The sequence below is a fragment of the Podarcis tiliguerta genome (assembly GCF_965153285.1).
Source record: "Podarcis tiliguerta genome assembly, chromosome: 1".
Lineage (NCBI taxonomy): Eukaryota > Metazoa > Chordata > Lepidosauria > Squamata > Lacertidae > Podarcis > Podarcis tiliguerta.
In genome coordinates, this window is record NC_139534.1 from 92,571,955 (window position 1) to 92,599,540 (window position 27,586).

The following is a 27,586-nucleotide window of genomic DNA, read 5'->3' on the forward strand; positions in this document are numbered from 1 at the left end:
AATGTTTGGGGAAATCTGGACATATGGCAACCCAAATCAGAAGTATAGATTTTGGCGAAGTTTCTTTAAAATAGCTCAAAATCTTTTTTCAAAATTTTTTGATTTTGCAACAACTTTGACAACAACAACAACTCACTTTTTGAAATATGGCAACCCAAGTGTAGGCTGTGACTGTATGCTATTTCCAGTGTCCTGATAAGTGGGATTGCCGAGATCACCTACCTTACACCCACTGGTCTCCCCATCAGATGCCCCCTCTTCCATATTAGTGTTATGAAGCAGACATTGGGTGGGAGCCCCCATTTTAGCTTCTGAAACGTGTGTTTCCAAATTTTCAGGATGTTTCTAAGGAAAGAGTTTTATTCAGGAGTTTCCCCCCCCTCTCCACTCCCAGCCCCCAGATTTAATATAATGACCCTGATATGCAGTAGTAGAATAAATAAATAAACTCCAACCCAATTGATGACATTAGCCAAAAATACACATGTGCTTCACAGGCCAAATCTGGATTTGAGGCTACTGGTTGGTCATCCTTGCTCTGACAGATGCATCTTCTTTCTGAAAAACCAGAGGCTGGGGACTGAATTTTCTTTTTCTGTTTGTTTCTGACATTGTTTTGTCACCCACTTCTCTGCCTGCCTATCACTGACCAATGATAATACACACAGAAAAGTCAGCAGTTGTGTCTGCAAAAGGACTCCAGTTATGAGGGGCTGTTTCCATTAGTGGGATGTGTTGGTACCATCTTGCTTAATCAATTCAGCCATGGTCAGAAATGAAGAGGGAGATTTCCCCAAGAGTCTTTGTTTCTTGTAGACACTCCTTCTGTGTTCCTCGCTCTTTGATGCCGTGGTGCTGATTTCATGCTGAGGTCAAGGGAGTTTGATGTGACACTCTGACGCTCGTCTAGCTTCATTTAACTAAGGCAGCCTGAAGCATCAGAAGGGTAAAAAAAGAAACTTGCAACAGAAAAGCCTATATATAGACAGAGATTTTCCAATGGATCAGGTTTGCACTGGTACTATCCTGTTTTCTGCTAAATTTTATCAGCATGCTATATCTCTGATCTATAGAATTAATGACTTGCTTATAGAAATCAGGAACATTTGCACTTCAGCCAGTGGTAACAATTCCACTAGAGGAGAGATGGAAGCTCATTCCTACTGATTGAAGAAGAAAAACGAACCTTAGCTGTCCAACTTTTGAATTTGGAAGTACAATTTGTCAGCCTCGTTCATTTTTTTAAAAAAATGATATCACCATCACCCATAAGTGTGCTAAGTTTTTTTATGTACAATAGTATATTTTAAAGACTGGGTCGTTTTCAGCTACCGTGTCCCATTAGTGCAAGGGATTTTGTTTGTGCTACAGGAGTTTCCCCTCCCCTTCCACTGCCTACACCCTCTCCAAATCTGCTCTAGAGGGTTCAGGAAACTCCTATAAAAGATTTAGGAGATGCATGGAGGGAGGGAACAGTTCCCTTGCGTGACGATTATCCGCTGGTGGCACCAGCATTGTGGAATGCCTCACTTGCTGAAATACCAGAGGCCCCATCTGCATTGGCTTTCTGACATCTCCTGAAGACACATGTTTTTAGGCAATGATTCTCCTGAAGTGAACCTATTTTTAACTGTTTTAATTGCTGTGCTCTTCAATTACTTGTCTTACGGTTTTTAATTAAGGATATTTTTAATGCTCAGTGGATTTGTTATTGCATATTTTAATTATGCATTTATTTTATAGTCATAAACCACTTACTTGGCAACCATTTTGGCACATAAGCAGCTAATTATTATAATTAATAACAGTAATAATAATTGCTTACAGAGAAATCCTTGTGTTGATGGAACAAGAGACTTAGCACTATGTTGATTCCACCCTATAATTGAAAAATTATTATTATTATTATTATTATTATTATTAATTTATTACATGCCCTTCATGCTCAGGCCCCAGAGCAGATTACAACAATTTCAAATGCAACATTAAAAGCAGTTTAAAACTTTTTTTCCTGACAAGGGACTGCATTCCCTGTTGGGGTTCACATGCCAGCAATGAGGAGAGCTCTGGAGTCAATTAGAGAAACAAAATACCTAATGAAGAATGAACAACACCCCACATCAGTTTTCAGTGGTTGCCTCAGATTAGAATTCCCAGTCCCGTGGGAAGTCCACTGGGGACTCAGCTACACTGGCAAAGAAAAAACGCCTTTTTTTCGCTGTTTCTGCAGTCTAACACTGTGACACCAGATGGCGCTGTGGAGTTCCGTTTTTGCTTACCCAGTTTCTCATACAAAGTTTGCAACGCGATTAACTGAAACGCTTCTTTGATGTGTCTAGATCCAGCCTGGGTTTGATGGGATACATCTCAAATAAGTACACAGAGGATTTGTTCAAGTACCTGAGCTCCAAAACAGCCACTTTTCTGAAAACTACAAATGAAAGAAAACCAGTTGATTGTCATGTGCTTTGGAAACACTTTGCAAGCTCTGTGCTTGGTACATTTAGGAAATGCTGAACTGGTAAAGGAAGCAAGCTGGTTGTTGGTAGCTTAGGAAGCTCTCTGTGTTTGGTGCTTGGGAACCCTGCCTGAACCCATTAGCTGTGCTAGAGCTGTAAGTGTAGGAAACATGATGACCCTATGGCACCTGATCTGAGTATTATTTATTCTGGTCTCCTGTGTCTGGTTGAAGAGGTTTCTCTGCCCCTTGCAGCACTTTACACTGGAAGCTGGGAAGTGTCTCTGTCTTCAACCCTTTCCCCTCTTTGGCGCTGGGGAAAATATACTCGGTTCAATTAACTTCTCTCCCTGCCAGGAGAAACCTCTTTCATTAATATGTACCTTGGCTCTTAAGAAATATTCCTACAGTGACCTGAAATCAATAAGAGGTTGCTCTTTTAAAGAGTACAGCTGGCAAGTTAAACAACTGCACAGCCCCTTTTTACTGACGAGCTTCTTTTTGGCATTCCCTCCAAGTGGAATTCCCACTTTGGCCTTATGGCTGCTTTTCAAGAGACGGCCACACCATCTTTTTAAAGTACATGGCTTCCTCCTGAAAAACCCTGGAAACTTTGATTTTGTTAAAAGTGCTGGGAATTGTAGCTCTGAAGGTATAAACGGCAGTTCTGAAGACAGTATGACCAAAATAAAATTAAAAATTAGAGTGTTGCAGAGGGAACAAGTTAGATTTCTCTAGAGCAGAACTTTCATATCTTCCTCATATAACATGAGGTAAGCATGTGTGGTTCGTAACTGTGGTTTTTTTTTAGTAATTTAGGCAAAATGTTTCCATTCTCCCCACTGTTTAACTACTGTATAAACACTGGTAGTTTAAAATATTGGCTAGCTTTCTGTTGCTTCTGCTGCTTCAAGTATTTGCTTTTGGTCTTATTTTATTTGTTTTGTGTTGTAATACATATTACAAGGGGTGGCATATGAAAGTCTTCATTAGACTTCTTATGCATCTCCTCGGCAAGGCAGTGAGGTGTGTGAGTTCCATTTTAGTCAGCCTTAACTGCTGGATGTGAAGGGGAGAATAGGAAGCTGTTTTAGACTGAGTGACCGTTAGTCCACCTGGCTCAGTATTCTCTGCACTGACGAGTTGCTGGGCCAAGACATCAGTGCATCCAAGAAACCACCAACTTTTGTCTCCTCCTTTCCTTGAGCTCTTTCCATTTCAGCTTGTCATCAGAAGGACTTGTAACTAGGAACGGGTAGGGTACCCTAGTTTGCTTATTTCATTTCCCCTCCCTTTTTTTTTTTTGGTGTCGTGTCCTGTTGGTTGTGGGGAAATGGGTGGCGCTGTGGCTTAAAGCCTCAGCACCTAGGGCTTGCCGATCGAAAGGTCGGCGGTTCGAATCCCCGCGGCGGGGTGCGCTCCCGCTGTTCGGTCCCAGCGCCTGCCAACCTAGCAGTTCGAAAGCACCCCCGGGTGCAAGTAGATAAATAGGGACCGCTTACTAGCGGGAAGGTAAACGGCGTTCCGTGTGCGGCTCTGGCTCGCCAGAGCAGCGATGTCACGCTGGCCACGTGACCCGGAAGTGTCTTCGGACAGCGCTGGCCCCCGGCCTCTTGAGTGAGATGGGCGCACAACCCTAGAGTCTGTCAAGACTGGCCCATACAGGCAGGGGTACCTTTACCTTTACCTTTACCTGTTGGTTGTAAGCCTTGGGGCAGCAACTGTTTTGTTATTATTGACCTGTAAGCCGCTATGAGACCCTTTTGTGGTTAAAAAAAATGATATTTAAAGAAATGTCTGAACCATCCTTCATACAACCAAAACAATTCATTCACCAGAATGCCTACTATTCCATTAATCAGGACCTTTAAATTAAAATTGGTAAACACTCATGAGTTCGCTATGTCAGGGAACATTTTTTTTGCCTTTGTAGCAAGAGACGAAATAATGAACTCGGTCACTACAGCAGTACTAGACCTGGAACGGGACTTTTTATTGTGAATGAATGAAATTGCTCCTTTTCCAGTAATGGCATTGGTCCGCCCTTTTACCATCCTAAACAATTGGCTTATAACCTGGATAGATTGTAGGCAGTGCTAGTACCCAGCTCCATATAATAGCTGAAAATGTTCAAATTACTTAGTAATCTTAGGTTCATTCTCCAAGGAGCAAACTAACCTTTTGGAACATCCGCCCCCCCCCCCCCCGCTTAATATGCTGCAGCAGTGATCACATCACATTGACTACAATTGAGTACTAGTTTGGTGTAGTGGTTAAGAGCAGTAGACTCGTAATCTGGTGAACCGGGTTCGATTCCCCGCTCCTCCACATGCAGCTGCTGGGTGACCTTGGGCTAGTCACACTACTCTGAAGTATCTCAGCCTCGCCCACCTCACAGAGTGTTTGTTGTGAGGAAGGGATAGGAGATTGTTAGCCGCTTTGAGACTCCTTAGGGTAGTGATGAAGCAGAATATCAAATCCAAACTCTTCTTCTGCACTCACATGCAACACTAAGCCTAAGCATTTGTTTTAACCACAGTTTAAACACACAGTTCAAACAATCCCATTTAGCTCCCCCCTTAGTCAAGCAGATAAACAACAGAGCAGCTCGTTTAGCATTGTGTCTGAAGCATTATTTGTTTCCTTGGGAGGTTGTGGCGTCTCCTTCCTTGGAGGTTTATAAGCAGAGGTTGGAAGGGCATCTGTCATGCATGCTTTAGCTGAGATTCCTGCATTGCAGGGGGTTGGACTAGATGACCCTCACGGTCCCTTCCAGCTCTACAGTTCTATGATTCTATGATTCTCTCCATGATCAGGAATTCAATAAGAACAGGGAAAACAGGTAGAGAAAAATGGGACTCCACATTGCCATCTGGTGGCACAATGTTATCTCTTCTCTTTGGTGATCACTCGTAGCTGAGTAAGATTATCTTCCACAAACATGGTTTTAACAATGAGTCTGTAAGTGACTGTGGAGGCCAGTTCTGGATCCACACGTCCTTCCAGTGGGGACATTGGTTTCCAGGCGGGAGTTGATCACGGTGAGGATTTGCCAAGCGTGCCTTCCTCTTAGCACGTTTCTCCCTTGCATCCTGAGTTTGAGTGTCTTCAAAGCCCATGACACCTTTGGTAAAGACTGTTCTCCAACTGGAGCGCCTGCAGGCCAGTGTTTCCCAGTTGTCAGTGTTTATACTACATTTTTTTAGATTTGCCTTGAGACAGTCTTTAAACCTCTTTTGTTGACCACCAGCAATACGCTTTCCATTTTTAAGTTCGGACTAGAGTAGTTGCTTTGGAAGACGATCATCAGGCATCTGCACAACATGACCAGTCCAATGAAGTTGATGTTGAAGAATCATTGCTTCAACACTGGTGATCTTTGCTTCTTCTGGTATGCTGATATTAGTTCGCCTGTCTTCCCAAATGATGTGTACAATTGTGCACAATGTTATATCGCACATGCAACACATATAAGTCACTTTTTTTTTTACCAGTCTAGCTGAGTCCTAAGTGACATGTGCATATTATGTTTAAAACAAACCACAAAGCTTTGTTTAGCACATGACTGGTGAACCTGTGACCCTCTAGATTTTGTTGGACTCCAGTGTTGGACTCCTGTGTACACACTTGCTTGAGAATGAATCCTGCTGTAGGGTTTATTTCTGAATAAACATGCACAGGATTGCACCGTCTTACGTCTCTTTTCTTCTGATTAGCATGCAGAGCACTGGATTTTTGGGAATGAGGCATGCGGCAGGATTTACACATGTGTGTAATTTGTGCAAAATACTATGCTGTATGAAGTTCCAAATCTCAGGTGTTTCAGACAGTATGAGAAAGAAGCCAAATTGCAAAGTTCTTACTATGTAACAAGATTTCTGCCGATGCTAAGCAAACAGATAAGCAAATCAGCGCCGACTTTGAAATGAATGCAAAAGCACAGTGAAAAGTCATGTTTGAACCCTCAACAGATTCCTCTTCTTAGTCTCAGATTGGTGCATGTTTGTTTGAATGAATTGTGAAAGGCCAGCTTTTGTGGAGCAGCTTGTCAGGCAACGGTAGAACAGTGCATTATAAACAACAGTTTGTACATCCTGATATTCCAAATGAGTTAATGAGAGATAATAGCCTGGAACGCAGATGACTAACGGCATATTACAGCAATTCTATCTTACACTTCAAACGTACCCTCCATGGGAAGACATTTTTGTGCATAATAAACTGCCTTGTCACATGAAAGCAAGATAGGTAAAAAAGGACAGAATATTGCAACCAAGATCCCAACTGCAGGAGAGAAAATTAGTTTTCAAAGTGAGTGAAGGAGCATATGGTGGTATCTAGAGAATGGTCTTTGGGCATCAGAGGTGATTCAGTGTGGATTACAGTGCCAATTCCCATGCATCTCTAATCGTGACAACAAAGCACCATGGTGACTGTTCCATCGGCACCAGCATTGCCAGATGGAATGATCCCTCCTCTCCTCCCCTTGCACACAATTCGGGGGGGGGGGTCCTACTGATCCCCTAGAGCCAATTTGTGGGGGCACTAGAGGTCATGGGGGATGAGGAGGGGAAGTCCCATTGCGAAAGCGGAAGCCCTCACATAGGGCATGTACTTGCGAGACTCTTTTGGTGAATCCCACCCATAGTCCACACTGTACCCCTATGCCAACACTATATATCATTGTGCTAGCATGGGTAGCTTTAAAAGAGGATTGGACAGATTAATGGAGGATAAGATTATCAATGGGTTCTAGCCAAGAGGACATATTGTATATCTTTCAGTTATCAGAGGCAGTATGAATGTCCCTCAAAGGAGCTTAGGTCTGGGTGATTTCTATGCACTCATGTCTTGCTTGCTTGCAGGCTTCTCATAAGCATCTGGTTGGTCACTATGAGAACAGAGATCTGGACCAGGTAGGCATTGGGTTTGATTCAGCAGGGCTCTTCTCAGTAGTGGATTGTGGTGTTGGGCAGGGCAGCAGTGCCCTCTTACCTTTGGTTGCCTACATCACTGCTGCATAGCTGCATAGCACAATGGAGAGAAGGCAGGTGGGAAAGCAGCACAGTTGGCTCAGCAGATGCATTTGCACTGCAATGAACTTGCTCCCGCCTCCATCCCAATATACAGCAGCAATGTAGTCAACTGGAGGTCATTATATAACCTGTGAGGCTGATTTTGCAAGCTTCTGAAATAGACTTTGGGCCATGTAAAGAGGCTGTACCAATGTCAAGGAAGCTCAGATCATCACAGGGGCAAACATAGCTCTTTTGAATTACTACGGTGATCTAATAAACAGAATATCTCATTAAGGACCTTTATCTCTCAGTTTGTCTGCTCAGATAGCATCATATATTTTGGATGTGGTTTGGTTTCACCTTCCACTGTATTTAGTATTTGACTGGAAGTTCAGGAACGTAACAATAGCCGGTTGAGACAATGGACTGGTGGTTCATATGACAAGGTAATTAATTTTTCATAATGCTGACCTGGGTCAGAAATAAAGGTTCAAAACACAGTGCGTTTAATACTGCACGAAGGGCCAAACTAGATGTTATAAGATACAAGGAATGACAGCAGTTCTGCTGTGTCCTTAGCCACTATGCCAACTTGTTGCTATTATGCCATGAAATAACCTCCTTCCTTGAAACAAAGCTGCTTTCCATTTACTGGGGAAGGGTGGCTGAAAATGAGCTTCAGTTTTCATTTCAAAAGCGCTTTTTAAATTGTCCCAAATGATTCACTTTGAACGCCAGAGCCACTGCTGAGGAAATGAGGCGCTCATTAGGCATGTGTGCCAGCTCTCTCCCAGCTAGTGGAGCAATGAGAAAATAGGAACCATCCCTTCTGTCCTTCCTTCCTTCCTTCTTCCTCAGTAACTGGATTACTAGAATGGTTTCTTTGAGGCAGATGAACTAGGCTTTCTTTCTGACACCATTAATGACATTCCCCTTAGATGCTACAGAAATTGAAATGGTCTAATGAGGTTAAAAGATCAGGATGTCCTCGGGACAGTTGCTGAGCCCTCTCCACTCAGCTCAGGGGGCGCAGAAAAGGGAGGGGGGCTCTGCATGACCCCTTTCTATCTGGAAATGCCACAAGGGATTTGACAGAAGCCACGGTGTTGTGCAGTAGCTCTGCTTGGTGTCAGCTTGCATGCTAAAGTTTGGACTTGATACGGCTTTGTCTCAATCCTCAGTTTCGCTCAGGAGCTGGAAGAAAGTAAAGAGCCCTCCTGCGTGAGGCTTGTGGCATCTTAAGAACTTCTCACTACAATTGTTCTTGGATGGTCTTGCTGGAGTAGAGCAGCCCAGCACCAGGCAAAGATAAAAAAAATGACTTCACGGAAACTTCTTTAGAGATAATATGGAGGCTTTGTGCATGAGCTTTAATTGCATAAAAGCAATGTGAGAGCTAGGGACGCAGGTGGCGCTGTGGGTTAAAGCCTCAGTGCCTAGGGCTTGCCGATCGAAAGGTCGGCGGTTCGAATCCCTGCGGCGGGGTGCGCTCCCGCTGTTCGGTCCCAGCGCCTGCCAACCTAGCAGTTCGAAAGCACCCCTGGGTGCAAGTAGATAAATAGGGACCGCTTACTAGCGGGAAGGTAAACGGCGTTTCCGTGTGCGGCTCTGGCTCGCCAGAGCAGCGATGTCATGCTGGCCACGTGACCCGGAAGTGTCTTCGGACAGCGCTGGCCCTTGGCCTCTTTGAGTGAGATGGGCGCACAACCCTAGAGTCTGTCAAGACTGGCCCGTACGGGCAGGGGTACCTTTACCTTTACCTTTAATGTGAGAGCTACAAGTTTATTCAGGCACTCTAGTTCATGCAGTGGAGCTGACTCACTTTGAGTGACCACGCTAAGGAGATCAGCCTAACCCTTGGGCTCTTTCACATAGCTGGAGGGTTGTTAGGCAGAATCAAAGGGACCCATTATTGTGCACCTCTTCCTAGTCCCTTCCAGCTCCAGCTTCTGACTGAATCCGAGCATCCCATCTCCACTGCCCTTTTTAATGGGTCATCTAATGGGTCATTAATCCAGCATGAGCCAGCTAGACTGGTGACTGGGAGTGGCCACCGAGACCATATAACACTGGTCCTGAAAGACCTACATTGGCTCCCAGTACATTTCCGAGCACAATTCAAAGTGTTGGTGCTGACCTTTAAAACCCTAAATGGCCTCGGTCCAGTATACCTGAAGGAGTGTCTCCACCCCCATTGTTCAGCCTGGACACTGAGGTCCAGCGCCGAGGGCCTTCTGGCGGTTCCCTCACTGTGAGAAGCCAAGTTACAGGGAACCAGGCAGAGGGCCTTCTCAGTAGTGGCGCCTGCCCTGTGGAACGCCCTCCCACCAGATGTCAAAGAGAACAACAACTACCAGACTTTTAGAAGACATCTGAAAGCAGCCCTGTTGAGGGAAGTTTTTGATGTTTTATTGTGTTTTTAATATTCTCTTGGGAGCCACCCAGAGTGGCTGGGGAAACTCAGCCAGATGGGCGGGCTATAAATAACAAATAATAATTATGATTATGATTATTAGCAGTGTTAGAATAAGACTTCAGGCATATCCTTAAGATATTCTCACCACACTATTATATGGGAGTGGGGCTCCTGGGGGCACTTAGGCTACATATATGTCACACATTCAAAGCACCTTGCCTCCCCCAAAGAATCCTGGGAACTGTAGTTTATGAAGGGTGCTGGGAGCTGTAGCTCTGCAAGGAGTGAACTACAGTTCCCAGGATTCTTTGGGGGAAGCAGTGTTTTTTAAATATATGGGTGCCCAATATATGCCAGTCTGTTGTGGGGACCTGAAGACAGCTAGGAGCTTCACAAATCCTGAAGCTGTCCCTGACTAAAGTCACTTCCAGGCAGTGAGCAATTTGCAGGAGAGATTCAAGAACACACTATAAATGTAAGTTTCCACAACTGAAGAGAATTACCAGGTCCTTTCACCCAAGAACTCAACAAATCCACTTTTTTAAAAAGGACTTTGGGGGATTAGGATTCTATGATTCTATGAAAGTGACAGGGAAATGCGCTAAGAACTATGGGGTGGGTGAATGTTAATGGAAAGACGTACAACTACTACACAAACAAATCAGGTTGAATGTTCATTGTCACTTAACTACTCTGCAAACAATCAGTATGAATACTGAATAAAGACTATGTCCAAACCTCATTGGGCAAACAAATCAGGATGAATGCTCAATAAACAGATCATTTGCTTGGAATAGTTGGTTAATAGGGAATTCTAGGGGCGTGCAGTTCCTTCAGATATACCCTGAACCAAATCTGGCTGATTTCAGGAGTTTGTCTGAAGTGATCCAGCTTCCTCTGGAGTGGCCTGAACAAAACTTGGGTCCCCCAAAAGTTTTGTTGTTATAATAATAATAATAATAATAATAATAATAATAATAATAATATTTTTAATTTATATCCTGCCCGCCCCAGCCAAAGCCGGGCTCAGAGCAGCTAACAACAGTAAAAATAGCACAATTTACATAAAATCACAGTCAATTAGTGGTTCATGAGTACCAGAGACACAGATAGTATGCCGCTAGAACTGCTTTTTTATGGATATGTAATTTTATTTATTTTAGTTTGTTCTGAGATTTTAAATTTTGTAATTGGTGATTTTATCCTGATACTGGTCATTGACTGTAATAAAACGACAGTATGCCTGAAAACATTGATATATCCCCATGTTCCCCACAAGCTTACTATGTAAGGAAAATGCCTGGGAGGGAGAGGAAGTGGGGGTAATTTTGTAAGTGACAGGGAATTATTCCTACCAATTATTCCTTCCTTACAAGGTTTGTCTTTTTTGTGTGATTTTGGTAAATATGTAGGAGGAACTTTTCAGAAACTGTTCCAGTGGGGGTTTTTTGTTTTTGTTTTACTTTGTGTGCATATGTATGGACCTGTCAGCAATGGAAGCAGAGGGCCATTATGGCTGCAAATTCCATTGAATTCTGCCAGAAAAGTTCACTGATTTCCCCATCCTCTTCAATGGGGAGGCGCAAAGTTCAGGAGTGCTTATGATTACTTAGCAACAAGAATATATATGCTATGATCACTCTGGAGGATTTCAACATGACTGTACTGCAGGGTCAAACAAATGACTCCAAGATCAGGGGAAAAGCTAGGTTTCAAGCCTTTGGATAAATGTAGCGGTAAGGAGGGCAGAAGGCAAGCCATTGGACCTGTCAGTCTTTTTCTTCACCCCACACTGCAAAAGGAACTTGCTAAACACCCTAAGGGGCAAGCATTCAACTGACATTCTGATTGATTGATTGTGTGTGTTTAGGAAAAGAGAAAACAAGTAGTTTTTGGATAAATTTAGAGTCTACCTCATATTGAAAAAATTCTTCCTGAAGGAAGAGAAATGTATTTTCAGTCATAAAATGCTCTGGCTCCAGGAAAGGCAGGAAGAACAAGGGCTTCCCTCATGAAGAAGATGGGGGGGAAATGGTCGACTCGTCTGTCAGGCATGTGATAGACATTATCAGTAACATCCACAGGCAGATCCCAAGATTTTAATTGTCTTTAGAGAATAGTTAAAGTGGGGCAGTGGAGAGACATTAAAGTGTGTGTGTGTGTGTGTGCAGACACATGACAGTTTTGCTTGAGGGTTTTTAAAAAGTTAAGCTTTTTTGGTTGTCTTTCTGTTTACAGACACAATATTAAATTTTACTAGCCAGTTGCAGACCAGCAACAGCTTTGTCCAAACTGGGCTCAGAAGGAATCCTCGGATATATGTATTTTCACTAATTTGGTCACCACAGTTGTCATGGTGATTGTCTAATCTGCTGGCAATTGGAAAGCTGAGCACAATAGAGACTCCCCCACCCACCACAATCAGGGAAGGGGGGAGGCTCAGAATCACAGCTGTACTGGACGTCCAGTGCCTCTAATGCTCAATGCTGACATCAGAAACTTGACCTTGCCCATAGTAGTGATTAGCGAGTGTACAGTGCTTGTGCACATATAATCAGTTTATTCCAGCAAGAGGAAACTTCAACTTCCACAGCTATTTAGAGCTATAATCATGCAGGATCAGGTTATATGAATTGTTAAGTTTTCTCCTCAATTTGGCAGGACGGGGATTGTTTGCATGTTTATTTTTATTTTATAGTATTAGATCCTAATCTAATGGGTGGGGAAGTATTGGCTCTGTGGTTTGGTATATATTACTAGAAGTGAATGTGGACAGATCCCTAGATGCAAACTCCGGCAGAATACTTTCCGGTAAGAGAGAGCAGAGGTTTTAAAACACAAAAACATACCTGCAAAAAAGTGAGGTGTTTAGGCTTTTGAATATCTCACGGTAAGTCGCTTACAGCAACTTCCCCTTTCTACCCTCTTTTGCAGCGAATAGATCAAACACTTTGGTAATTTTAAAAGAAGTTTACTTACAAACTCATCAAAGATCAAATTTTTGTGTATTTCCATACAGCAGCAAAAAAATAAAAACCCCGGGTAGATGAACTTAGTTTACAAAGTACGGTAAAACTTTCTGAACACATGGTCTGAGCTTGGAGCAGTCAAGCACAGATGTCCTCTCATGTTGGGTTCACATGGTGGAAGAAAGAAGGCAAACAAAAGAACTGCCCATCACTGGACATGAGGGACAGTGACCTAGTCAAGACTAGCAACAGCTTATTCTATGGTCTTAACCCCTTCACGCATTTAAATAGAGCCAAACACGCTTGTTATATGAGGTTGCATTTCTCACAGGCTCATGGACCAGCTGCAGCCTTCCAGGCCTCTCTGTCCAGCCCATGGGACTCACCCACACAGGCCATGCCTCTCTCCCCTGGTCCTGCTCTACACCCTCATTGAGTGCTCTTGCCTGACCGTGTCCTTGAATTGTGATAATGCCTCTTGCTTTGCCTGGATGGATATATTTCTGGTGGAATGTAGCTTTCTGTAGAAAGGTGAGATACAAATCCTCTGCTCTACTCACTTCGGCTTCTCACTGCACCCACCACTGCAGGTATCCTCCAGAAGTTTGCACATAAAGGATTGTGGGCCTTGGGCTTTAAAAGGTTGTCTATTCCTGGACCAGGGGACAACTGTGGTAGGCCATTACACAAAAAAGATAGCGGGGGAAGGAAGGAAGAAGAAAGGACAGGAGGAGAACATCGGGAGACATAAAACCCACAGGGTTATTCCATTTCGGGACAGCAAAAGCTCCAATGTTTGAGTCAAAAACTTGTATAACTCAGCACATGAGATATCAGCAGCTAGTGAAATAAACAGAAAACCAAAGTACAATGAGCTTACTAATGAAACAAACTCTTTCCCTCCCTTCTTTATCTCTTTACTGGAATACTAGGATATGTTTTCAAATGTGGTGTGGAAGGAAGCCAGTCAGCACAGCTAATTCTCTGGCTTCCTTGTAAACCTTTTCTTTCTTGTTGACCTCTTTCAGTTGTGTATTTGGAGAGCTACCATATTCTCTTTCAGAAATGTGTGGTGTACAAAGTCCATTCTCCTATATGTCTCTCTTTACAGGGTTATGTTAGGGTTGGTGTTTTTTCATGGGCCAAGACTCAATGTCTTTAATAGCTGCATGAAAGGCAAAAAGCAACACTAGAACATGACAGCATAAGAAGATTCCGTCTAGATCAGACCAAAGACCCACCTAGTCTGCCATTTTGTTCTCACAGTAGCCAGCCAGATGCCTATGGGTAACCTTCAAGTAAGACCCAAATGCAACAGCAGCCTCTCTAGTTGTGATTTTTGTTTCTGTTAAAAAACAACAATCCTGGGCGACCCTTCTTCCTCTTTGGCCCAAGATTCTAGGGCCTAGAACAAACCTTTCAGTACCTGAGGTGAAATGAATATGTCTTCGGTCTACTCCAGCAAGTAGATACATTTTATGGAAACAGGATAGGAAGGACTGATGAACACACAATCCCTGTTCAGCTGTCTGGTGATCTCTCTTGGGAGAAAGGTGCAGGAAGCAAGCTGTCAGTTAGCTGAATCATAGAAGGGCCGGTCAAAGAAAGCGTGATTTTGGATTATCTCTGTAAAAAACTAATGTATTGAAATCCTGCCTGACTTCACCTACTGCAAAGTAGGAGATGGGGTTTGCTGTGCTGCATTTAATTGTACAAGTTGATTTTTTAAAAAAACAAATACCAATATTGTAATGGAGGAAAGAGGAAGGCTGTAGAATTGAGGGACACTCTTCCTCTGTCTTCAGGAGTCCCTTTAAGGAGGGGGACCAGGGACTGCAGTGGATATGGGGGATTACCAACAACTGAAAGTTGTGTCTTGAGCAAGCACAGCTACTTTCAGATACAGTGGAATTGTTTCAGAGTTGCTGGTTGGTGTCTTATGTTGCTGCACCACAACCATCAAAATCAAATGTCTGTGTCTGCTCTAATGTCAGAGGCAGACATGTAGTCTCAGGGATTTCTTTCAGTTCCAAACTACTCCAGTTTCAAAAATCTTATTTGCATTAAATTTTCATTCCACTGACAAAGATATCAAACTACAAGCTCATAGCCACAATCTTTGTTCAGATTTAGTAGTGAAACAGGTTAAAATTTCCATTATAGTAGTAGTCAGTAAATGTGAACTTTCTAAACATGAAGAAACGTTTTCTCATTTATTAATTTTTTTCCTTTACTACAATGAGCTGGTAACCGCATCCATGTACTAAAAATGTTGTTTAGATCCCAATGATTGGGATATAATGGAGACTCCTAGTGCATTCCTTCCACTTTGGAAGGTGGACTAAGTAATTCAAAACTACAACATTTTAGGATAAATTTGTACTTGTTCTTAGACAAATTGCTTGCTTCGTTTAGGAAAAAGAGCTTGCATATGTAGTTGTAGTTAATGGTTTGTTGTTTGTTTGTTTGTTTGTGAATGACAAGCTGTGTATGCCTAGTATAGCTGTACTATGCTATTTTATGCTTTCTTTCATCTTTATTCTGTTGCTGAAAATGCACATGCCTCTTGTCTTGTATTAACTACCACTCTGTCTCCGCCTGTCCAAATCCACATGTGCAGATTTCTGGAATTTGCAAAGAGACATCTGAGGGCGTATAAATTGAGTTATCACTGAGATTTACTCATCACCGTGTATAAGCAAACTCCCTTTTACTATGAAAGTGAAAGAGATCTGTAATAAACAGCTAGCCTGAAGGGATGCAATGTTGATAGCTTAGCTGCTAAACATTTTTTAAAGTTCTTCTTACTTAATTCATTTTTTTAGAGGGAGAACTCAAGACAGTGTTTGGTGGAATAGTTCCATTAACTTTCCCTGAACTGTGTCTTGGGAGATGTCTGAGGTCATCTTTTCACAAAGAAGAACATGTAGGTATCTGTGAATAAATTGCTGTCACTTCAAATTCTGAAAACCAAGTTATGGCAATTAAGTGTTCTTTCCTCAAGTACAAAGAAGTCTTCCTCTAATCTAGTCTGTTCCAAAGGTTGTTCTCACTGTTGTAATTAATTCAATGGGCCACTCTGTGAGTCCTGAGACTTTGATGTGCTGCATAAGAACTACTAAAGTTCTACCTGGTCCAGTAGTCCATCTTCAACACCGGCCAGACAGATTTAGGTGTCTGGATTTCAACCTCCTAATCAACCTTGACAGACACATTCCAGGCCTTCTGTATTTTTTCCAGGGAACAGGCTTAGTAGTGCAGCAGCAGATTTGGTTGAGTCATGTTCAGGTGAGTCAGAAGCAAGTCAAGACCAGAACCCTGGACAAAGCAGTGGCTGAAGTGGAGCCCCTAAAAAGGTGTTGCCTTGTTTTACATCTCTTAGCTGTTACAATGAGGGGTGACAAGAGTTGCCCCAGGAGTTAATCTTCTGAATCTGTGTAGAATCTGTGAAAATCATGTCTTTTGCTCTGGAAGAAGGACCTGATAGTCCTTGTCACATTTTCCAATACCACTGGTCTCCACATTTACCACGATCACTGATTCTTCCTGTGCACTCTCTGGCAGATTGGATGATGTCTCATGTTGACTACAATGTTTGTCCTGGGCAGACAAGTTGCCATACAATCCACTTGCCTATCAGATGATGGAGATATGTTAGATCCTACAGCCTCTGAGAACCTCCCCCCCCCCTCAAGGAACCATAGAATTGGACCCTGTGACAGTTTTTTGGTGATAAAAGTTGATCAAACGTTTTCCAGACATCCCATCCCATTCTACCAAACCAGTCCTTTAACCTTAGGAACTTATGTGGGCAAAAGGGTTTCCCACAAGCTCATAAATTCCCCAATGCTGGAAAAGTAATAAACATTATTACATATAGCCAAAGGCTTTTGTAAACCTCACATTCATTTATACTACAATGAGTAGTTTACAAAATAAAATGTACATTGACAACCTATATAAAATCTTCTGTAACTAAAACCTATGCACCATATTTACTGCATGTAAAACTGAGTTTCTGCCTGTTTACACTTAATGTTGTTTTCCCCAGTGGTTATTATAGTCCTGGTATGTAAACCTTCACTTCTTGTTAATATTTATTGCCTGTCACAAACATTTCTTGAAGTTCAGTTTCCTTCATTTTGTCTGTTGCTTTATAATACCCACTTAAGCAAAGAAATCTGTCTACTATTTAATGATACAAGAAGAAAGTTAAGTTGATTAAATCCATTGTGTTTCATGAAAAATACACCTTCTTTCACCCAAAGAACTTGGTAGATAAATTGTCACATTTTAAGCATGATATCTTTTTCTGTAGTGGAGGAAGGGGGTCCTGCATTTATGCTTCTCAGGCTCTTCCCGGACATGGGGCATCTTGTTCTGCCCTCCAAATTGGGCTGTTCAGCCTGTGTATCTAATCATGTCCTGGTTCGTCCTCTATTAAAAGCTAAGATTGTTTGTTCTTATAGATTCCATTTAATAACTTGTTTAGTTTCCCCATTAATAGTGAAGCCTTTTCTGCAGTGGCTCCTAGTCTCTAGAATGTTCTCCCCAGGGAGTCTCACCTGGCACCTTCATAACATATATTTAGGTACCAAATGAAAACCTTTCTCTATAGCCAGGACTTTGGCTGATTAACATTCTATGGCCTTTTAAATGTGTTTGTGGGAGGGGAGTTACTGGTTTGTTTTTGCTTTATTATGTATTGTGTGTTCTCATTTTGTATTTTTATGTTGTGAACTGCACTGTGATCTTTGGATGAAGGCCAGTGTGCAAAATAAACAAACAGACAAATAATGAGGTTAAATATGGCCCAGAAGCAACATTTATTTATTGTATTTGAGAAGGTGGTTGATCAAACTGCAACTGTATACATTTTGTTTATTATAGGGGTGGAAAAGCTTCAGGTTCCTGCTGTATACTGCAAGAAGTGATGGTTCTGCTTGGGAATATGAAAAATGTATTTGAGCCTTAGATGTGGCTAGTACTCAGACAAAGGCTGATATTAGCAGGCACCTAGGACTTTAGAATATTTATGTAGCCGTAATTCATTATGACTTTGTTGTTGGTATGGTTTTAATCCTTTTCTAGGTATAAGAATTGCCAAAGATGCAAGATGTAAGCCATCTGGAATATCTCACATTTAACAGCATTCTTGAATTGAAGAGATGGGAAGCCTCAGCAAGACACCTTTGGGTTTTTTTGCAGAGAAGAATAGCAGTCTATATTGGCAGTTTAGGTGGAGCTAGGACAGTGCATGGAGGAATCTTAGGTCTGGGGGAGAGACAGGGAGGAACCAGAAGAGTAACAGGTAGAGTCAGAACTTAAACTTCTAGGCAAGGAGTTCTGGTGGGTTAAAGGTGGAGCATCTGGAGTTTGCTGGCTTCTGGAACTCAATATTGGTTAAATGGAAGACCTCAGTTGTTCACTGTTTTCACTAATGAGACCAGCGAAAACAGGGTATTCAAAATGTAGGAGCAATGTCTTGTTAATCTTTAGGGCTGGACTGGGGAACTGGATCTGGCTCATGGGCCAGATGTTCTTTTCCCTACCCCCTGTGGGCTGAATGCTTTGCCAGATACTTCTTCACAAGGGCATTCTCAGGACCCACAATCAGCTGATGTTCAGGTCTTGTAAAGCCCCTTTCAACATACTATGATGCAATGCACATTGGAAAAGACTTAGCAAGACCCAACAATCGGCAGATTGTCAGGTCTTGAGAACTGCCTTGCAAAGCACTACCTTGCAAGGCATTTTGCAAAGGGGCTCTGCAGGACCCTGAACATCAGGTCTTGAGAAGCCATGTTGAAAGCATTGGACAAGATACTGCTCTGAAAGGCACTTCTCAAAACCAGACAAGTTTAGGGACTTCAGAGACCTAGCCTACCTTGTCCTATCTCCTCCCACCATTGCAAAATTTCCTATAAAGTGCACCCTTCACCAATCTGGTGCCCTCCAGACGTTTTGGACTACAGTTTCTACAGTATTGGCCCAGCTAGCATAGCTGATGGGAATCCAAAAGATCTGGATGCAACCAGGTTGGGGAGGACTGCCCTGATTGCTGGCTTTCCTAAAGGGAGACTATTAGCAGCATTTCACTTGAGCATTCCAAATCTTTTTGCAAGCACAATGAATCAACGACCCAGGTGGTTTTGTATGACTCTGGAAGTGTTCACAGTGACTTCTGCTTAACCTCCGATCATCATCCACAGCGTGAGATATAGTGAAAACAGATGTGCTGCCTGCCCCAGAGGGCATATGCATTGTTGCTTTAGTAAGATTTCATATTTACAAGTAGTGAGAATCTTAGGTTCTTGACTCATGAAAGTTTCTTTGTTAGTGTACACGCAAGGGAAAAAACGTTGTTGGGTGGCAGAGATAAATAATGCAAATGGATTACGCATCAAGGATCCCAGTCTCTTACAAGTCCATTAGTTGAGAAGACATTACAGAAGCTTGCATCATTGTAAGCACTGCAGCATCCTTTTGCTGCCAAGGGTAGTAAAGAACTGCAGTAGGCCTGCCAGAGAATCTTTGCCTACTTCAAAACCTTAGGGCACTTCTACACAATATGTTTGTAGGTGCTGGCGCTCTAAATTAGCATCGTATGCAGGCCAAGTCATTATTCAAAATGATTGGATAATCCAATTAGCAAATCATGGGGACAATGAAGGACAATTGTTTTTGCCTGTGTAAATCATTGTCAGATGTTTACTGTATTTACATTTTAATCGGGCAGCATTATTTTATTTTAATTAGACAGCATTGAGAAGGGGTGGAGGTGGAGGTGGGCAAGAAAGCACATACTTTTTGTGTAGAAGCTCTCATGTTCAATCTCTCATAATACTGGGAAAGGACTCTTGTCTGAAACTCTGGAGAGCTAGTCAGTACTGATCTTGATGGACCACTGGACCAACCTAGTATAAAGGAGCTTTCTAGCCGCAACTCCAAGAGTTTATATTAGGGGGGGGGGGAATCATCTGTATAAACAATTACATCTTGGAGTATTTTCATTTTACTTATGCACTTTCCCCCCTCTCTTTTGTAGTTGTTTCTGCTTCTACGAGACCTGATGAGAAATTTCCCCCTTTCTTCTATACGCCTCCTAGGCTGTCTCCAAGTAGCGGTGGAATGGTTTATCCTGATCAGTCCTCCCACCCAGGTATTGTTCCCATCTTGGTCTTCAGAAGCTTCCCTGAGCCTGTTACCAGTGGTGGTAACAGATTCCCCCTGTTATTTCCTTCTCAGCAAATGATGGACGTCAAACACATATTCTCTGAATGTAGAGGACTTAGTATTTAGATACTTAATAGACCTGTTCTCCATTATTGTGTCCAGTATCCACTTCAAGCCACCTGCATCAGTTATTATTATTATTATTATTATTATTATTATTAATACCCCACCCTGCCACCATCAATTGTGGCATCAGACTCCATATGATAATTAAGGAAGACATCCTTGATACAAACCTGAAAGACTAGTAGAACAGCATGTTCTGTTTAATGTACTCAATTCCTCATCCTAGGTAGTGATGCATTTTCACTGCTTAGTCTTTTGTCCCAATGGCATTCATATAGTGTGAGCAGTAAATGAACCGGACATTGAGAGTGTAAAATACAACTGAATGAGAGTAATCTTGCAGTAATTTCCCTGTAGCTTATACTTTCTCTGTATTCTGCCTAAACCATTCCCTTACTCCTACAAATAATCAGATGAATTCAATCATGCGGCTTTAGAAAAGCCTTTCTTACTCACCCATTGGTCCTCCAGAAATCATTTACTTGAATGGAAGAAGCATGCTATGCATTAGCAGACTGTAGTCTTTTAATTAGGAATTAGTAAATTATGTTTGTTTCTTCAAGCCAGGGTCTGAATGGCATGCATTCCTCATCTAAGATACAATGTGAATTCATTAGACGGGATATGGCAGGCATGTCCAAAGTCTGTTTCGGGGGCCTAATCCGGTCTGCCAGTCGATTTAATCTGGCCCCCATGGCAGTATATGTCCTGGGGTAAAATTGTAAAAAAAAGCTCAATCCTAAAAACTTTGGTTGGCCCTCACGCATGTTCACTTCATCAAATCTGGCCCTCTTTGAAAAAAGTTTGGGCACCCCTGGTATGGTTTATTTAATGCCAGCATCTCACTGGGGCAAAATCACAGATATGAAGGGGAGGAGATGATTGATTTATTTGCAAATAAAAGTAACCTCCCCAAGCCCCTCTCCCCTCTCCAAAGTTTATAAGTTAGTAAATGCATTTCCCTTTCATGCCACAATCTGGGTATGATGGAAAATATGCAGAAATAATGGTAATTTGTGTGTTTTAAGCAACTGTGAGCTATCCAGTTATAAAAATAATGGGAACTGTGTAAGTTCTGATGTGGCTGAGTGGTTTTTGCCTGGGGCTAACTGTGCTTCAGATATGCTGTTTTCTTTCTGTGGATTATTTGTAGATCTGCTCCGAAAGTGACTAATAGTCTTATGCCATGTGTAATATAGTAAAACACACCATTGAGAGTACCCTTTGAACAACATTTTAAAAAACTTTCTCTTAGTAAAAAAACAAACAAAATAATAACCAGCCTCTGGACACTTGCGTCATAGCCCTAACTTCCAGATACGCAATTTTAAACTTTGCTGCATTTAGGATTACTGCTTTGCTATGCTTTGCAAAGCTACGTTTTAACTAGGAAATGTTTCTAGTGTAGATTGAAGTTTAAAAGACTTCTGATTTAAAACTTAAAGCTTTCTGAACTCCAGTGTAGCTGTTAGTTGTAACACAACCTAGTAGAGACTATTGCAGTTTTCAGTGTTCAGACTAATTTTTGTATTGGTGGGGGATATTTTTGTTATCCCATCAGCCCCTCCTTTGTGTAGCATGATGAAGAGTTATAGGGAACGCAGAAGTTTACACGCTGCTTTGTGACATTTTGATTTCTCCAGATAAAAATGTGGCCCAGTTGTGGATTTTTAAGAAGTGGTTTTTTTTCCCCTTACGGACTAACTCAGCTGTGTTTTGTTTGTTTTTTATTCAAATGTGGCCACAGATCTCATTTTGTATTTTTCTGTTGTGAACTGCCCTGGGATCTTCAGACGAAGGGTGGTATACAAACTTAATCTGGGCTGCAGAAGTCATGGAGTGTTAAGTTGATGCTCATCAACCTTTGCATTACAAAAGGCTTTAAGAATATGTATTATTTGTGTTCTGGTGCCAGGATCACCTGAATGCTCGACTTACAGTTTTAAAGGTGGAGAGAGATAAAATACAGTGGTGCCCCGCAAGACGAATGCCTCGCAAGACGGAAAACCCGCTAGATGAAAGGGTTTTCCGTTTTGGAGGTGCTTCGCAGGACGAATTTCTCTATGGGCTTGCTTCGCAAGATGAAAATGTCTTGCGATTCCTGGGGTTTTTTTCCGCTCCCCACCCCCTTTTTCTAAGGCACTAAGCTGCTAATAGCCTTTTAGCAGCTAATCCGCTAATCCCTTAAGCCTTTAATAGCCGCTAATAGCCGCTAAACTGCTAATAGCGCTAATCCGCTAATGGGCTTGCTTCGCAAGACAAAAAAACCGCTAGACGAAGAGGCTAACGGAACGGATTCTGTTCGTCTTGCGAGGCACCACTGTACAAAGTAGAATTTTTGATCTGCCTCTCTGCTGCAGTGTGAGCTTATTTTCCTCTCACCTTCACAAGCAAAATGACAGGGTGTGCATGCTAACCAACTGAATACAGTGGTACCTCGGGTTAAGAACTTAATTCGTTCCGGAGGTCCGTTCTTAACCTGAAACTGTTCTTAACCTGAAGCACCACTTTAGCTTAATGGGACCTCCCGCTGCCGCTGGAGCACGATTTCTGTTCTCATCCTGAAGCAAAGTTCTTAACCCGAGGTACTATTTCTGGGTTAGCAGAGTCTGTAACCTGAAGCGTCTGTAACCCGAGGTACCACTGTACTGGCTCAGCTGTCAATTCTGCCCTCCATTATGCTTTACGGAAATTGTACAAATTTTTTTAAATCAGAAGAAAAGAAATGCTAAGAGCGGCACATTCATGCAACTATCTGCCCATTTGCAGCATTGTTAGTTTCCTAAAAGGCGTTATTGGGATGACCAACTGCATTCTGTGGATTGGGAGGAATTTTTGAGGGGACGCAATGGAACGGGGGAAGCAGCTGGTCAGCACCATGGACAGGCAGCTGCTTCTCCAAACTTGCAAAACCAATTCTCACCCCTGAACTTGACAGCAGCGACAAAAGGCATGCTTAGGACTGAACACAGTGAGGATGCTTCCAGAGCAGTCCCACTGCCCTAAAAATGTTGTATCTATTGTTAGCTTTAGAATTAACAACTGAGGTGCATCCTTTCAGAAAGGATGAGTGCACAGAAATCCCTGTGTTTATATTTTAGCAATGCTGTTCTCTTCCCTTTCTCGACTAAATTGATTAACTGTTGACTGCAACTCCAAAACAACATTGCAGCTCCATCTCCTTGGTTGCTTTAATACTTCTTGAACATATAAACTGGGGGAAAGATTGTCTTCTGCTTTATGGTTAAAAAGTTTTATGGTTAAAAAGTACAGTGACTCGTTCATTTAAATCACTGTCATCACTGTTCGTTGTAATAATAATCTTGACTAATTGCGCTCTCATTTCTTGTAACAGAAACCACATGTAACTTTGGGTGGAACTGTTCCTGGGTTTCATCTACCAACGCCTCTGGAAAACCTGACTGGTTGCTGTCTTCAGTTGTTGTTCTGACTTCTCAGGAGCCCCAGCAGATTATAGAGAACAACTCATCAAACAGAAAACTAGAAGGTTGTCCATTTGTGCACAGCGCAAGCATTTGTCGTTAACTCTCCTTGCCTTCTTTGACAAGGTTCTTTCTTAACTGGAGTCACTGTGGTATCCAGCACTATTCTCCAGATCGCATACCATGGAGGTGGGGAGGGGAAAGTTATGGATTAAAACACAAATTGATTTTTCATATGTATCCGTCATTGGCTCACAAAGATTGCAGAGGCGTGTGAAATGTTTTCCAAATGAGAACCCTCCATTCATTGCACAGCATCATGTGCTTAATGCTGTTAATATATTTAAATCATTACAATGAATACAAAAGACATATTGTAGGTTTTATATAGAGCCTCGGTTGTAGAGAACTGGCTCTTCGTTAGTTTGTGGCAGAAGAGGCTGAAGCTAACGGTCAGATTATATGTTACTAGCAGTAGTACAGTGGTACCTCGTGTTAAGTACTTTATTCGTTCCAGAGGTCCGTTCTTAACCTGAAACTGTTCTTAACCTGAAGCACCACTTTAGCTAATGGGGCCTCCTGCTGCCGCCGCGCCGCCGGAGCACGATTTCTGTTCTCATCCTGAAGCAAAGTTCTTAACCCATAGGTACTATTTCTGGGTTAGCGGAGTCTGTAACCTGAAGCGTATGTAACCCGAGGTACCACTGTAGTGGGAATGACTTGGTTGCATGCCATTCCAATAACTAGATTCAGGAGCCTTACAGCCCAGTTCAAAGGTGTGGTTGTTGCTTAACACCCAGTTACCACTACCTCCTCCCTCCTGGACAATGATCTGATAAGTAAGGAACCATGCTATTGCTCCCATATACAGTGGTACCTTTGTTCATGAACCTAATGTGTTCCGGGAGTCCGTTTGACTCCTGAAACCGTTCGAAAACCAAGGCACGGCTTCTGATTGGCTGCAGGAGCTTCCTGCACTCAAGCAGAAGCCACGTCGGATATTTGGCTTCCGAAAAACGTTCACAAACCGGAACACTTACTTCCAAGTTTGCAGCGTTCGGGAGTAGATTTGTTCGACAACTAAGCCGTTCGAGAACCAAGGTACGACTGTGTGGTTTTTCCGTGGTCCAAAATACTTACTAGTCGGTTAGTTAGTTATTAAATATATATCCTACCCTTTTCATTATCCTTTCTCGGTATGTCGTCTTCTTTCTTCCCTCTAACTTTCATCCATTCTTTCATGCACTGTAATTTATAACTATGGTTGTTGTTACTCATAACCGTCCCTCCTCCTTTTTTTTGCTGCAGGGGAAATTCTTCTCCTGAACACTAGCAGGATCTCAGACAGGTGCAAGTTCAGCCTCCGCAGCCCACTCCTGCCTTGGAGCTCAAGTTCCTGTCTCTTGGAGTTGGCCGTGCATTCACAAGGTGTCCCTCTAGGAGCACTCTCTGCTGAAATGAGATATGTGGACACTAATCAGAGTGTAGCCATTCATCTGCAAGAAAGACGTGAGCAGGATGCCTGGTAAGACTTGGTCTTGAAATTTATTAGATTTCCCTCCCCCAGTAGCTATTATATTTCTCGTATTAGACACATTACTAATTATAATATACATGAATATGCATATTAGCAATGAGTTAGTAGGGGGGAAAACCTCTTACAAGCACAGACACTCACTTAGGTGCAATTGACTCATGTATATGCGCTGCACTGAGAAATAAATAAATAATTTGGTTCAAACCTGGAAATGGTGGGAGAAAGCTGGAGAATCCTTGTGGTTCACAAGGAGATCCTCCCCAGAGCCTGAAGAGGACGTCGGTGAGGACGTCGGAAGCCCCAAAGAGACCAGAGGTGCAGCGGGGCTTTGTTTAGGCTGCTCAGCCTCCCCGCCTAGCAGCTGATGTGTGGGGTAGTGCAGAAGCTGCAGCTTTCCCACACATCCTCCAGTCAGCTCCAGAGCTTCAATTCTAGTTGTGGATACTTTTGGATACAGTATTTTTGGTATGGATTGAAGAGAGGGCATTTAAAGGGTGTTTAGAGGATGCTCCCCACTTTACAAGATTTCACTTATGCACATGGGGTCCTGGAAAGTAACTCCCATGAAAGGGAGGGTGGACGCCTGTATATTAAATCTCAAATATCACATTCCATTAAATGAGTTATACACCCTCTTCATGTTAGAGCTTTAGTCCTAATTTAGGATGAGCAAGCTTTCTGAAGCCTGATGCATAACTAGACTGGAGAAATCAGATTAATTATGGAGCCAGTTGCTTAAGCTGAGGACCTTTATTTCCTGTCGGGTGTGTGAGAAGCACCAGCAGTCTCTGGGGATGGCCTGGGTTCTTTTCATTCTTGCCTTGTGCATCTGAAATGAGGCCAAAATGCCCAGATCCTTTGAAATCCAAACCCCCAATATAAAGTGCTACACAAGTTAGAAAAATAAAATAAGCTCTTTTCTGAACGTCAAACCTACTTAGATCTTCAGAAATATTAGATAATTTTCTCTATTATGCTTATTAGTCATGAAATAATATACTAAAAATAATGCAATTTCCCCCCCAGACGTCATGAGCAAATCTTCATCACTTGTATCAGATTTCTGAAGAAAGGGTTTAATAATCCTGGACCAGGCCTAGCAAAGTATTTTATATCCGAGGATGGCTCAGTAGTGATTCTTTTCAATATATGCATGTGTCAGGGGTTCAGGAGAAGAGTCACAGGAGAGGCAGGAAACGGAGAGCGAGGGGGAGGAGTCGGAAGGAAATGTCAGCGACAACAGTAGTCCGAGGTCTCTGAGTCTCTCCAGTGACTCGGAGGATTCACAGAAAGGGGCCCCCATGGTCAGGGCAAGGGGGACACCTCGGGAAGAAGGGGCCAGAGGGGACTCAGAGAGTAACAGCTGGAAATCCGGACCAGCTTCCCCCCCAGAGTGCAGTAGGGGGGAGGAGTCCAAGGCATCGGGATCAGGGAGCGCGCAGGCAGAGGGAGAGCGTGAGGCAGGAGTGGCCACACCCTCGTCAGGGAGCGAGGAAACGGTCATCAGGAAAGTTAAACGCGCGCGCGCGCCAAGTTCAAATGTACAGGAGGGCGGCAAGGTGGGCAGCCCGGGTAGGGAGCCAGGTCCTAAAGCACGCCGAAGAGAGGGGGAGGAGTCAGAGGGGTCCAGCTCTGCGTCAGAAGAGTCCAGGAGGGAAGAGACCCCGGGGGGTAGTAAGACCCAGAGGAAGAGAGAGAGAAGGAGGAGGTGGAGTAAGATTAGAGTTTTAAGCTGGTGCACAGGGGGCGGAGATCCAGATAGAGCTTCGCCGGTCTAAAGCTCAGACGTAGAGCTGGGACGCTGAGACTTGTAAATGGAGACTATTCTTCAATAAAGACTTTGATACTGTACTACCGGCTAGCGTTGGTCCTTGGTGAGCTGGGACCCGGAGCCAGCTCTGACAGCATGCAAATAGGTTTGGTTGGAATGATAGTCTGAATTTTGGTTCCCAGAAAAACAACAACTTCAGTTCATAAAACAGAATGTCAGGATGTTGACTGGATTGTGCATTCTGAGAAATGCATGGTTATGTTTATCCATGGTTATGATGTTTTATTGCGTTTTCATATTTTGCTGGAAGCTGTCCAGAATGGCTGGGACAACCCAGTCAGCTGGGGTACATATAAATATTATTATTATTATTATTATTATTATCATCATCATTATTAATTCAGGATAACTCTCCTTGGATACCTTTCTCATCTAGGGATTGGGGGCGGGGCTTACATAGGTTACCAGCTGCTTTTTACAGTCTGAATTTAGGGTATGGAAAGCAGCCCTCCTGCATGGCTTGGGGGAGACAGTGAAACTCCTAGCATTGCATTGAGCTGGCTGACTTTTGGACAGGCTCATTGGTTTGCAAAGTGGTAAGAATAACCCATGAAGGTATGACCCATCACCCCCAAACTCATTCAGACAGGAACCCAGCTCTGCTGCTTATAC

General features: G+C 42.8%; 1 protein-coding gene across 3 annotated transcripts in view; it reads left to right on the top strand.

The window, feature by feature from the left end:
* Positions 1-27,586, top strand: part of LTK (leukocyte receptor tyrosine kinase) — a 99,879-nt gene that overhangs the window by 17,194 nt on the left and 55,099 nt on the right. For 2 of the 3 annotated variants that reach the window (XM_083449748.1, XM_083449747.1), the window contains exons 2-4: positions 19,910-20,023; positions 23,519-23,671; positions 24,915-25,131. In XM_083449748.1, coding sequence (XP_083305874.1) covers positions 19,910-20,023; positions 23,519-23,671; positions 24,915-25,131 — 484 coding nt within the window. The remainder of the gene's footprint in view (positions 1-19,909; positions 20,024-23,518; positions 23,672-24,914; positions 25,132-27,586) is intronic. The other variant, XM_083449749.1, reaches the window with a different exon arrangement.